Below are 14,181 nucleotides of genomic sequence, written 5' to 3' on the forward strand. Positions count from 1 at the left end.
TCCTAATTATTTTGACATTTCACTCCAATGTGAGAAATTTAATGTTCACATCAACATCAAAAGCATGATAAAAGACTTTTTAAAGGTAGAATTTTTGACTTTTAATTACTTAGACTGTAAGAAGTTTAGCTATAAACTGAAGATACTTGGTATATTTTAGTGCTGTCATAGTTTTTCTTTTTGGCTCTTAATTCTGATCTGTGAGCTTAAATAACTTAAATTCTTTATCAAATTTATTTTAATTCTATCAGTCAATTTATCGTTATTTTTCAGTTGATAGGTATTATTAACTCCTTTGCTATTGATTTGATTTCAGGCTGCTTTAGACTTCTTGACGACATATAGTATCTCATTTTTTTCAGGGTATTAGCTTCACTTAATCTTCCAGCAGCAATTGAAGATGTATCTGGAGATACAGTACCTCAGTCTATATTGACTAAGTCCACATCTGTGATTGAACAGGGAGGCATCCAGACTGTTGATAAGTTGATCAAAGAACTACCTGAACTACTACAAAGAAATAGAGAAATCCTAGATGAGGTATGTTCTATGGAATTTACTTTTCAGTTAGAAACTGTGGTCCCTTGGTGTCCAGCAGGAATTAGGACTGGGAGCTTCCTCCTGCTGGGTTTCACAGGCTAGTATTTATCACCTTGACAAACTTACTGTGGCCTGGAGCTTGTTCCTCAACCTCCAGAAGAATTCTAGTTGAGTGACAGTGGGTTCATTCTTATCTTTAGGGTGGTAAATAAGTGAGCATTAGTGAAACTCATTTGACCATTGTGTAATACTAACGTGCTATGAGAAATTACTGTTAAACGGACTGTTTAGTCTTCATAATCAGTGATTTCTTTTGTAGGTAGGCAGGTGAGGTTTCTTGGTGAACATGGGAACAGACAAGGAAGTTAGGCCATCACATGTTTTCTAAGTCTTCCAGTGAAGACAGCATTTTATCAACAGAAATGAAACATTTTAAAAAGTTTTTTGGCTAAAGTCAATCGTTTGCTAATGTTATCCTTTACCTCTTTCCTCTGATTGATACATATTTTTCTTTAGTTACACGTTCAGATAGGTTATAAGTCATTGCTAAGTACTTCGGAGCAAGGGCAGAGTACATAAATACTTGTGACATTGTGGGTCTTATTTACCTCCCAGAGTTATTTAAAGGATGAATTGATCTACAGTAGCAAGGCGCCTTGCACTTGGAACATAGGATATGTTGGCATACGTTATAGTTATTGTTACTATTATGTTGGTTTGGGAAGGCGGTAATTATACAGTCAACATTTACCATCCTGATCTGTGTAGACACAGAAAAGCTAAAGCAAACAGATTTAAATTGGTGTTACTAACGCTTTGCTGTACTGAGTTTGTTAGAGATGCAGCCTAGAACTCCACCCTAGACCCACTGAATCAGAATTTGCATTTTGACGATACTTCCAGGTGATTTGCATGTTTATTATTTTTGAGGAACACTACTCAAAAATCATAGGGTTGAGTTATGAGAATGCCTCATAGTCCTTTAAAATGTTGACCTGTGGGTTAAGCAAGTTTGTGATGTGGTGTTGCGGTAGAAAGGACATTAGAAATCGAAGATAGACATAAAAAGACGAAAGTGGAACGCTGTCAGGACCACACACCAGTGATGGCAGCACGAGGAATGATAGTGAGGGGGAAGACCTGCTGGTGTAGCAAGTCAGGTGGAAACAGTCTGAATATTTAGTAAATAGAAGTTACAATAATAAATCATCTAATGTTCATAGTTTACACTTAATTCCGTGACTAAGGTCTTAGAATGTGGAGTCACTTATCTTTGGATTTAATTCCCAGGTGTATACCTAGCTGTGACCCTGAGGAGAAAGTATTTTGCTTCTTCATTTCTCAAAAAAAGTGAGGATAGTAGTATTTTTTTAAAAAAGTATTCATTTATTTGAAAGAGTTACAAAGAGGGAGAGGCACACAGACAGAGATTGTCCATCCTGTGGCACAATTCCCAGGTGGCTACAGAGCACAGGGCTGGGCTAGGCCAAAGCCAGGAGCTTCATCTGGGTCTTCCACGTGGAAATCAGGGACCCACACACCATGGCTTTCCTAGGCCATTAACAGGGAGCTGGAGCAGAAGTGGAGCTGTCAGGACTTGACCTGGTGCCCATATGGGATGCTGGCATCGCCTGTGGTGGCCTTAACTGCTATGCCACAGCACTGGCCCCTGAGGGTAGTAATATTTAGCCCGTAAGATAATTTTATTAAGTACCACCATATTTCCTTGCTATTAAAATAGATGCCATTCATTGGAAGATGTATGTTTTGTTTTATAACAAGTTTTTTTTTTTTTTTGGTAAAGATTTATTTTTTACAATTTATTTGAAAGGCAGAGTTACAGAAAGAGGGGGAGAGACAGAGAATCTTCCATCTGTCAGGTTACTCTCCAAATGGCCACAACAGCCAGGGCTGGCCCAGACCGAAACCAGGAGCCCGGAGCTTCTTCGGGATCTCCCATGTGGGTGCAGGAACCGAAACACTTGAGCCATCTTCTGCTGCTTCCCAGGCACATTAGCAGGGACCTGGATCGACAGTGCAGCAGCCACGTCTTGAGCCAGCACCCATATGAGATGCCGGCACTGCAGGGGGAAGCATTAGCTGCTGTGCCATAGTGCCAGTGCATAACAAATTTTTCATAAGAACATTGATAATGGGCTGGTGCCGCGGCTCACTAGGCTAATCCTCCGCCTGCGGCGCTGGCACACCGGGTTCTAGTCCCGGTCGGGGCGCCGGATTCTGTCCCGGTGGCTCTTCGTCCAGTCCAGCTCTCTGCTGTGGCCCGGGAAGGCAGTGGAGGATGGCCCAGGTGCTTGGGCCCTGCACCCCATGGGAGACCAGGAGGAAGCACCTGGCTCCTGGCTTCGGATTGGTGCAGCACGCCGGCCGTAGCGGCCATTTGAGGGGTGAACCAGTGGAAGGAAGACCTTTCTCTCTCTCTCTCTCTCTCTCTCACTGTCTAACTCTGCCTGTCAAAAAGAAAAAAAAAAGTTGATAATGAAATACATAAATTTTGAGAAACATTGTGTTTAGAAATTTTAATGAGAAAAATGCTCATCTTATAATTGAGGAAAAGCTGATGTTAGTGTATATCGTATGTTGTCTAAATATGAGGTCCTTCTATTTCTCTTTTTTGATGTTTCTAATTGTCCCATGAGTTAGGATTACTGTTACTCCATCAGTTGGACTTGGAATCTCATTTTAAGTAGATTGTGAAGTAAGTTGTAAAGTGGTGCTTATTTTGAGTGTTCATCTTTCTGGTAGCTTTTAGAAATTTGAAGTTTTACTAGTATTGTGGGAGTAGAAAGTAGGAACGTTTGGACCAGTTCTTTAGAGTCTGAAACAATGAATTTGAGGAGGCTGAAACAGCAAATGCAACAGCACAAGTTTATTATTCCTTGAGAGGGTGGGAGTGGTCTAGCAGATCAGAGACTTAGGCCTCAAAGATAATGGGGCTGTGATTTTATAGGATTTGGTCTTCAGCGAGGACCCTTAGTGTGGTTTTGAAATGATCTGGTGTGTAGGCCATCTGGCTTTTATCATATCTATATACTGCTGCTTTTTTAGTTTTTAAATATTTATTTATTTATTTGAAAGGCAGAGTTAGAGGCAGAGAGAGAGAGAGTTACAGACAGAGGGAGAGACAGAAGGTCTTCCATCGGCTGGTTCACTCTCCAAATGGCTTCAACAGTTGGAGCTGGGCAGATCTGAAGACAGGAGCCAGGAGCTTCTTCCCAGTCTCCCATGTGGGTGCAGGGGCCCAAGGACTTGGGACATCCTCCACTGCTTTCCCAGGCCATAGCAGAGAGCTGGATGGGAAGAGGAGCAGCCAGGACTAGAACTGGCGCCCATATGGGATGCCGGCACTGCAGGCCAGGGTTTTAACCCGCTGTGCCACAGCGCCGGCCCCCAACTAACTCAAATTTGAGAACTAACTCAGTTTGAGATCGATGTGAATCTGATCCCAGGGCGATTCCCCCCACTCTCCGCCTAATTCCCTTCCACTGAGTCCTACTTCTTAAGGGTTCTACCACTGCTTAATGCTGCTTGGGAACCAAGCCTCCAGCAGACAGACTGTGGGGGAGCAGTCCACAGCCAGACCACAGCAAAAGTGTATGCCAGTGTTTTCTTCTTTTGATAATAACTTCATCATACTTTGGTACCTGTTGGGCCTTTTAAATCTCAGATTTCTGTTCATGAGTTCTCTTTCTTTAGTTACTTGTTTTTCATTCTTTATCTCCATATGAGTTCACATTGTCCGTGTAGATGTAGAAAAACTAAAGCACATTTAAATTGCTGATATGTAGTTTAGTGCTGATGCTTTGGTGGTGCTTCTGGGTCAGTTCCTCACATCACTTAACGTATATATTACTTTTGTACTTTCGGGGAAATCATCTCGGGCCAGACGCATAAAGATTTTTTAATTTATGTGTTCTTTTTTTTTAAAGATTTATTTTTATTTTATTTATTTGAAAGAGTTACAGAGAGGGGCAAAGACAGAGAGAGAGAGGTCTTCCATCCGCTGGTTCACTCCCCAGATGGCTGCAATGACTGGAGCTGAGCCGATCCAAAGCCAGGAGCCTGGAGCTTCTTCTGGGTCTCCCTTGCGAGTGCAGGGGCCCAAGGACTTGGGCCATCTTCTACTGCTTTTCCAGGCCACAGCAGAGAGCGGGATCAGAAGAGGAGTAGCCAGGACATGAACTGGCACCCGTATGGGGTGCTAGCGCTTCAGGCCAGGTTGTTAACCCACTGTGCCACAGCGCCAGCCCCCATTTATGTGTTCTTCATAACTTTAACTCTTTTTTAAAGATTTATTTATTTATTTGAAAGGCAGGTTACAGAGAAATAGAGAATCAGAGACAGATCTTCCATCTGCTGATCCAGTCCCCAGATGGCCGCAAACAGCCGGAGCTGGGCCAGGCCAAAGCCAGGAGAAGAACTTCTGGGCCTCCATGTGGGCGCAGGGGTCCAAGCACTTGGGCTTTCTTCCACTGCCTTCCCAGGCTCATAAGCAGGAAGCTGGATCAGAAGTGGAGCAGCCAGGACTCCAGCCAGCACCCATATGGGGTGCTGGCGCTGCAGGCCGTGGCTTTAACCTGTGCACAGCACCAACCTAAGCTTTAACTCTCATGATGTTAGGTGTTTGATCTCTTTTTAATTAAATTTTGTGTATGTTTAAGGTTAGGGGTCCACCTAACTTGAGATCTCTTGAAATGCTATATGAATTTTAGGATCAGCTTGTCCATTTGTCCCCCCCCCCCCAAAAAAAAAAAAAAGCGGTGAAACATTTGGTAAATATTGCATTTAGTCTTTAGGTCAATTTGTGAGTATTGTTCATCTTACCGTGTTGAGTCTTCTAATCCACGATCATGGGATGTTTTTCCAATTTTTTTAGGTCTTTAATTTCTTTTGACAGTGTTTTTAGTTTTCAGTGTACAAGTCTTATACCTACCTCTTTGTTTAAATTTATTCATAAGTATTTTATTCTTTCTGATGTGACAATAAGTGGAATTATCTTAATTTCCTTTTGGGGGTTGCTCATTGCCAGTATAGAAATACCGTTTATTTTTTGTGTGTGAATTTTGTCTTCTGCAGCTTTACTCAGTTCACTTACTACTTCCAATGTTTATTTTTTGGAATCTAAGATTTTCTGTAAGTAAGGTCATGTCTTTTGCAAGTAGAGGTAGTTTTACTTCTTGTCATATTTCATTTGATTTTCTTGCCTAATTGCCCTGGCCAGTACAGTGTTGAGAATAGATTTCCTTATCCTGTTTCAGGGGGACAACTTCAGTGTTTCACTATTAAGTATGTTGTTAATTGTAGGCTTTCCATAGATGGCCTTTGTTAGAACATTCCCTTATGTTCCTGGTTTGTTGAACTTTTTTTTTTTTGAGAGTGTTAGATTTTGTCCATTATTTTTCCATGTCTCTTAAGATGATCAGATCGTATGTACCCTCCCCCTGCCTTTATTCTGATGATTTCATTACTTTAGCTAAAATAACCTGAGAGAAATTACTTAGGAAGAAGCTTATTTGGGTCTATACTGTTGGGGGTTCCTAGTCTGAATCGGGCAGCTCCGTTGGTTCAGGTGAGTTTGGAGGAGGGCAGTGGGATGGCCAGACGGGGAGCCAGGAAGAAGAAAGGCAGGAAGTGCGTTCCTCTGTATCTGTGTGATCTCTCCTTAAAAAGCCATCCTGGTTTGACGGTGGGGGTCCCAACCTAATATAATCACTTCCCCAAAGGTGCTGCCTTTAGATTTTGTAATTGGATCAAGCCGCCACCCTTAATCCATCAACTTGTTACTTTGGGACTTAGTTGAAACTAAATTATGGTATATAATCCTTTTAATGTAGTGTTGGGTTTGGCTTAGTAGTGTTTTATTGAGATTTTACATTTAATATTCATAAGGCATATTAGTCTAGTTATCTTTGTGGTGTCCTTGTTTAATTTTCAGTTCATGGCCTTATACTGATTGAGTATTCCTTATTGGGTAAATGCTTGGGCACAGAGTAGTTTTGGATTTTTGATTTTTTGAGATTTGGGAATATTTGCACATACATAATGAGACATTGAAAATGGCACCAAGTCTAAGCATTGAAATTCATTATTGTTTCATACACACACACACACACACACACACACACACATTATACCTATAGCTAAAAGTAATTTTCTGCAAGCTTGTTAGTGAGTCTGTTCTGTGACTTGTCACAAGAGGTTAGATATGGAATTTTCCACTGTGGTGTAATGTCAATGCTCAAAATATTTTGGATTTTGAAGCATTTTGGATTTCATATTAGGGATACTCATCCTGTAGCTGAGTTGTAATTAGCATATAGCAAGATTTTTCTTTTTAATGTAGTTTGATGATCTTTGTCTTATGGTTAAATCCATTTATGTTAACTGTGATTATTTATATATTTGGAATTATGTTCCATTATATTTTGTGTTTTCTGTCTCTCACTTTCTTGGTTTCTGAAGTTTTTTTAATCTATTTTTTTATTTCCTCTCCCTCTAAAACACTTTTTCCTGGTTTTATTGAGTTGTTTTCTGACCCCCCCCCCATCCCTCCTCTTTTTTTTTTTTAGATTTATTTATTTATTTGAAAGAGTTACAGAGAGGCAGAGGCAGAGAGAGAGAGAGAGAGGTCTTCCATCCACTGGTTCACTCCCCAAGTGGCCACAACGGCCAGAGCTGCGCCTATCCGAAGCCAGGAGCCAAGAGCTTCTTCTGGGTCTCCCACGCGGGTGCGGGGCCCGAGCACTTGGGCCATCCTCCACTGCTTTCCCAGGCCACAGCAGAGAGCTGGATTGGAAGTGGAGCAGCTGGAACTTGAACTGGCACCCACATGGGATACCAGTACTGCAGGCAGTGGCTTTACCCACTACGCCACAGCGCAGGCACCAATCCTCACCCTTTGAATGCTGCATAGTAATTGGACACTCTTACCCTTCTTTCTCTCTCACTCTCTCTTTTTCTATCTCAAGATGTATTTATTTGAAAGAGCCACAGACTGAAAGGGAGACAGAGAGAGAGAGACAGAGTAAGAGATAAATAGAGAGATATCTTCCATCCAGTCCCCAATGGGCCACAACAACCAGGGTGGGGCCAGGCAGAAACCAGGAGTCAGAATTTCTTCTGGGTCTCATATTTTGGCCCAAGTGGACTTGGGCCATCTTCTGCTACTTTCCCAGGGACATTAGCATGAAGCTGGATCAGAAATGGAACAGCTGGGACTTGGACCAGCACCCATATGGGGTGTTGGCGTTGGAGGTTGTGGCTTAACTCGCTATGACACAATGCTGGCCCCTATGTCTCTGAATATTGGTTTCATTTAAGTTGCATGATACTTCATTGGGCACACTGAATTTGGGGAATTGTATCTTCTATCTATCTTGGAAAATTATTTTTACTTCCTTGAATATTGCTTTTCCTTTATCCTCATGATATCTTTCTGGATTTCTGGTTATATGTATGTTGAATCTTTCACTTGATTTTCCGTGTCTCTTACCCTCTCATTTCTAATGTACTGTGCTTCATTGTGAGTAATTTCTCTTGGCCTGTGTTCTAGTTCACTTGTCTCTTCAGTTATATATTGGAGCTTTTAACAATCCATTCACTCAGTATCCCCTAAAGTTAAAAATTTTAGTAGTCATGGTGCATTTTTTTATTACTCCAATTCTACATTTTAATCTATGTCCTAGCCTGTGTCCTTCTATTCCAACATCTAGAACAGAATACCAGATTGTATTTAGAGTTCAGTGATTTTTGGTTGTGAATTCACATTTCCTGGAACTTTATTTGTGGGAATTAATTGAGGTTTGTGTTTAAAGTAACTTCTTCCAGGAAGAGTTTGTTTGCTTTTGGTAGGGACAGGTGGTGTGGCACAGTGGCTTAAGCCACTGCTTGGGAGGGCTGCATCCCACGTCAGAGTGCCTGGTTTGAATCCTGGCTAATCTGTTCCTGATCCAGTTCCCTGCTAAAGTGCCTGTTTCACTGAGGAGGCAGTGAAGGATGGCTCCAGTAGTTGAGTCTCTGTGACTCTTGTGTTAGACCTCCTGGAATTCCAAGCTCCAGGCTTCAGCCTGGCTTGGACCTGGGCGTTGTGACAATTTGGGGAGTGATCCAGTAGATGGAAGATCTGTCTTTGTCACTGTCTCTCAGAAAAAAAAAAAAAAAACAAAAGAAATCTGAAAAACCCCAGAAAGATGTTGCATGCCTGGCGTCTCCCTCTCACTCCCTCCCCCTTCCTCCTTCCATCTCCTCCCATCCTCCAATCTCTCCCACTCCTCTTCTTTCTTCTTTCTGTTGTTGTTGATGGTTAATTTTAACAGAAGTCCATTTTAGAACAGTGTGGCACAGAGTGTGATTATAGTCCCAAGTTCAGACTTTAGATTAGGAATCTCAGGTGATAACTGCTTTTTTTTTTTTTTATAGCCAAAGTCCAGGCAGATGAGTTTCTTTCTGTAGCACAGTTTTTCTTTTTCAAAATTAATCTACTGATTTGGGATGTCCTGGTTGAAGGGGGAGATTGCCTGTGGTCTATTCTCCCATGGTGATGGGCCCCATGTTTGTTTCTTGCCCCCCCCCCCCCCCCCCCGGCCCCTGCCTCAGGCATTAGATTCATATTCTAAGCTAGTGACTTACTGTATAGCAGGCAAAACTATGGTGGGTCAGTTTCATCCTGTGGCCTGTTTTTGTGTGGTTCAATGGTTGGGATGATTTTACCAGTTTTAGAGGGTTGCTAAACCTGACAGAGACTGCGTGTGACTCATTAAAATACTATCTGGTGTTTGACAACTTTGGTGTTCTCTGCACTTTAGCTTCTTCAGCTGTGCATTAGAAAAGCATATTTAGTATGTTGAACCTAATTTTAAGTTTGTTGTACTGCAGTGGAAGTCTAAATTTTTAGTGTTCTGTGGTTAATTAGTTTCATTGATGGCTTCTGCAGCTGAAATTTTTTTTATGCCTTGCATTTATTTAATCTTAGAACTTTTTTTTAATTAAAATTTTTTGATTATTTATTTGAAAGGCAGAGTTACAGATACAGAGATAAATCTTCCATCCACTGGGTCATTCCCCGAATGGCCACCATGGCTGGAGCTGGACTGGTCCTAAAGCCAGGAGCCAGGAGCTTCTTCTGGGTCTCTCACTTGGGTGTACGGGCCCAAGCACTGGCACCATCCTCTGCTGTTTTCCCAGGCGCATTATCTGGGAGCTGGATTGGAAGTGCAGTAGCCGAGACTTGAACCTGTGCCCATATGGGATGCTGGTGTTGCAGGCAGAGACTTTATTCCCTGTGCCACAACACTGGCCCCTTAATATTACAATTTTAAAATAATCAGTATTTAGATGTAAGCAATCTCTTATTTTTATTTTCTTGAGAAGGGTGATGGCTAATTCAACACTGAATTTTCGAAAAGTTTTTGTTTTGTATTATAACTTAGATTTCTATAGCAAATAATGAACCAGTTGATATTTTCTGAATAGAGCAGGATTATTTCCATTTCACTACATTTTGACCTATATTTGGTATGATCATTTTTTAAATGTTTTGAATTTTTATGTCAGAAATGATAACTAACTGTTGTCTTACCTCCCTTTTAAGTCATTAAGACTACTGGATGAAGAAGAAGCAACAGACAATGACTTAAGAGCAAAATTCAAGGAACGCTGGCAAAGGACAGCATCCAATGACCTCTATAAGCCTTTGAGAGCAGGTAAGTGTGTTGTCAGTGACTTCATTCCAGCAGATTTCCAGTCCGAACCGCCATCTTTACTTGATTAAATTAACACACCTATATATTTGTTTTTACTGAGACTGTTCTATAACGAAATCTTAGATTTTTCCTCAGTTTAGTGTAAGCGTAAAGGTAACAAAAGTAACCCTTTGCTTATTGTAAAAAATGTTCTTAAGGTGTAAAGTGCGAATTAAATTGATCTTTTTATTTATTTATTAAAATTTATTTATTTACTTTGAAAGAGTTACAGAGAAAGAGAAAATCTTCCATCTTCTGGCTCACTCCCCAGTGGCAGCAATGGCCAGGTTGGGCCAGTCCAAAGCTAGGAGCCAGGAGCTTTGAGCTTCATCCAGGTCTCCCACATGGGTGAGAGGGACCCAGACACTTGGGCCATCATCCACTGCATTTCCCAGGCCATTAGCAGGGAGCTAGATTGGGAGTGTAACAGCCTGGACCTGAACTGATGCCCATATGGGATGCTGGCATTGCAGGCAGCGGCTTTACTCACTATGCCACAATGCTGGCCCCGTAAAATGATCTTTTAGCTGTGATTTACTATTCCAAACCTGTGTATATCTTAAAAGCAAATGGGATTATATTATCTGTGTGATTCTATGATTTCTTTTCACTCAATGAATTCTGAAAATTAGCTTGAACAGTTACTTTGAAGCCACATTCATGCTTTAAAGATTTTGTGCTGATTAAGGTAGTGTCTTCGTGGTGGCTAGAGACTTGGTTTACTTATCTCTGTGAAAGGAATACATGCTATTGAGATAGCTGCTGTTCTTTTAAGTCATGTTGAACCTTTCGGAGTGGAATACTTTTTAAGTTGTGCAGAGTTTTGGAGGGAATGTTTGCTTTCTGCATTCATGAGTTAGAGGGATAAATTAGATTAACATCAGTTTGCTTGTATTTGGCAGTGTAACTGCCAAATGTATTTTAAGGTATGGCTGTGTTTCAGGTTTTATAAATGATTTTGTCATTTTTTCAGAAACAAAATTGCAAAGACTGACAGGAGCTGAAGTTTTATTATCTAGTGAATTGAGGACTATAAAAAGGCAAGATAAGTAAAGTTAGGGACCAGAACTAGAAGTACAACCAGCTTATAATCATTAGAACTTTAATTAATATAATATAATATATAATATAATAATCAGTAGAATCACTGCTGTGCTCTGGGGATATCTTTTTCCTCCAGAGGGAAGCAACTTCAGAACAGTTTTAGATAAAGCTGTGCAAGCTGATGGACAAGTGAAAGAACGTTATCAGTCTCATCGTGACACCATTGCGCTTCTGTGTAAGCCGGAGCCCGAGCTGAATGCTGCCATCCCTTCTGCTAACCCAGCAAAGACCATGCAGGGCAGCGAGGTGAGAGGTGCATTTTGATGTGGGTGGTCATCTGCATTCTATATGGTGAACTGCCAGTTTTATTTACTAGTTTTTAATTTATATATCTGAAAGGCAGAGGGACAGAAACAGGGAGAGGTCTTCCATTCACTGATTCACTCCCTAAATGCCTACAACAGCCGCGGGCCGGGGCAGGACCAAGTTAGGAGCCTGGAACTCAATCCATGTCTCTGTGGGTTGCAGGGACTCAAGGACGGAGTATGTGTTAGCTTGAAGCTGCATTTGAAGGTGGAGCAAGGACTTGAACCCAGGCATTCTGATACAGGATGTGGGCGTCCTAAGTGTTGTCTTAACCCCTGTGCCAGATGGCCTCCCCTGAACTGCCATTTTCTTATTGTCATCTTTAAGAACATCTTTAAAAACATGCAGAAGTAAATTGGGATTGTTATACTTACAACAGTGTATATATATGTGTGTGTGTGTGTGTATATATGTATATGTATATTTATATACCTGTAGAATACGTAGTTATGCCAATATTAATACCTTGTCATAATATCCATTTATTGAATGCTTTTTATAAACCGGCACTGCGTTAGATACTTCCTGTGTTCACAGTGTTGGATATAAAAGGGGAGGCTTGGAAGTGTAGACACTGACATGACCTGCAAGGACTGCGTTTGGCCAGGTTCTTTTCTGACCACAGATTGTTTCTCTCTCGCACGTTCTTTGTTGCTTTTCATCACACTTCACTGGGACTACCTCTAAAGGAAGACTGCTAAGCTGTGCATGTTAATGAATGGATGACATCATCGTGCGATTTCCGATGATGCCAAGGAGGAGGAATTCAATAGCGTCTGATTAGAAAAGCTCAAAAAGAGGAGAAAGTACAAGTATGCTAGTGCCTGATCACTGGGAAGTAGGTAGTGTGGCAGGGTGATAAGATAGGGGTCCAGAGTTCACAGGGAAGAATTGAAAAAGGCAAAAGGTGCCTTCTGTCCATAAAAACAAAGGCACCTTAGAGACTAGTGGATCTGCAGATGCAGCTTTTACCCTTGATTTTTCGTAACAGCCTATAAACAAGTGCTGAGTGTGCGCAGAGTATTCATTCGCCTGTTCAGCAGACGTCTGCTGAGGGCTCACTGTGGCAGGGCACCGGGGAAGTACATCAGGTTCCTGATTCCTGTTGCTGTGCATTTCAGCTTTTTCTGAGGAGTAAAGCTGAACACTTCATTGAATGAGGCGGGTCTGTGGCACAGCTGGTTAAGCCTGGGATGGAGTCTTGCCTTCTGTTCTGATCTCTCAGGGGTGGGCGATCCCAGGGTACCTACCTCCTGGATGCGGCCTTTGGCCTGGTTCAGCCCTGGCCTTTGCGGGTGTTTTGGGAATGAACCACCAGATGGAAGATCTCACTGTCTCTGTCTCTCCATCTCTCTGCCACTCTGCCTCTCAAAATCAATAAAAATAAATCTCAAAAAATTTTCCATGAGAACAGTTCTCATGTCCTCAGTTCTGTTTGGTGCTATTAAATGCTATGTATGTAGAGCTTTGTAATCTCACACCAAGTCAGCAGTTTGTGGCCTGTGGGCAAATCCAGCCGGCCTCTTGTTTTTTTGTGTGGTCTGTGAGCTATGAATAGTTCTTAGATTTTTAAGTGGTTGGAAAAAAGTTGAAGGAATTGAGTTTCATGATAGATGGATGCTATTTGAACTTCAGACTTCAGGTGTCTTGGAACATAGCCACACACACATTCATTTACGTGTCGGCTGTGGCAGTTTTTACACCACGAAGGCAGACTTGAGTAGTTGTAGCAGGGACTGTAGCCTACTAAGCCGAAAGTATTGTGTGTGGTCATTTACTATGAAAAAGCTGACTAGCCCTTGATGTGAGAGACAAAGTGTGGACAACTGGGCTGTTTCATTCCTGCCCTTCTGTTTGACTTTGTCTCCCTTCATTGTGCCTTTTGTTTGTTGTACTTAAGCCAGACTGGCCATTTTGCCCCCCCTTCTCTCTGCACTTGGCAAGCTTGTTCTTACCTCAGGACTTCGCATTGGATTTTCCTTCTTTTGGGAGTAGTGTGGGGTGGTAGACATGAGAGGCTGCTTTCCTCCTCTTCTGTGACTGCTGCCTCTTTTTCATGGGTCTCAGGTGCCACCCCTTCCTCATCTTTGCCCTTATCATGTGGCTCTGATTTTTGTGTATTTGTTTGATCTTCTGCTTCCCTTTTGATCCCAGATTAAGGAAGGGATTCTGGTTTTGTTAGTAGTTGAATTCATAGCATCTGGAACAATGCTTGACCCACAAGCATTTGTTTGAATGAGAACTGCTTTAGTTGTAGGCTAATTGGAGCTGTTTAGAAAGCAGAAATATATATACCACTGGATTCTTTTTTTTTGACAGGCAGAGTGGACAGTGAGAGAGAGAAAGGTCTTCCTTTGCCATTGGTTCAACCTCCAACGGCCGCCGTGGCCAGCGCGCTGCGGCCGGCGCACCATGCTGATCCGACGGCAGGAGCCAGGTACTTATCCTGGTCTCCCATGGGGTGCAGGGCCCA

General features: G+C 41.9%; 1 protein-coding gene across 4 annotated transcripts in view; it reads left to right on the plus strand.

The window, feature by feature from the left end:
* Positions 1-14,181, plus strand: part of PDCD6IP (programmed cell death 6 interacting protein) — a 77,131-nt gene that overhangs the window by 36,036 nt on the left and 26,914 nt on the right. For all 4 annotated transcript variants that reach the window (XM_051818592.3, XM_051818593.3, XM_051818594.3 and 1 more), the window contains exons 10-12: positions 363-540; positions 10,148-10,259; positions 11,479-11,648. In XM_051818592.3, coding sequence (XP_051674552.1) covers positions 363-540; positions 10,148-10,259; positions 11,479-11,648 — 460 coding nt within the window. The remainder of the gene's footprint in view (positions 1-362; positions 541-10,147; positions 10,260-11,478; positions 11,649-14,181) is intronic.

This window comes from Oryctolagus cuniculus, chromosome 4 (genome assembly GCF_051225735.1).
Source record: "Oryctolagus cuniculus isolate XC-2025 breed Fujian yellow rabbit chromosome 4, ASM5122573v1, whole genome shotgun sequence".
NCBI lineage: Eukaryota > Metazoa > Chordata > Mammalia > Lagomorpha > Leporidae > Oryctolagus > Oryctolagus cuniculus.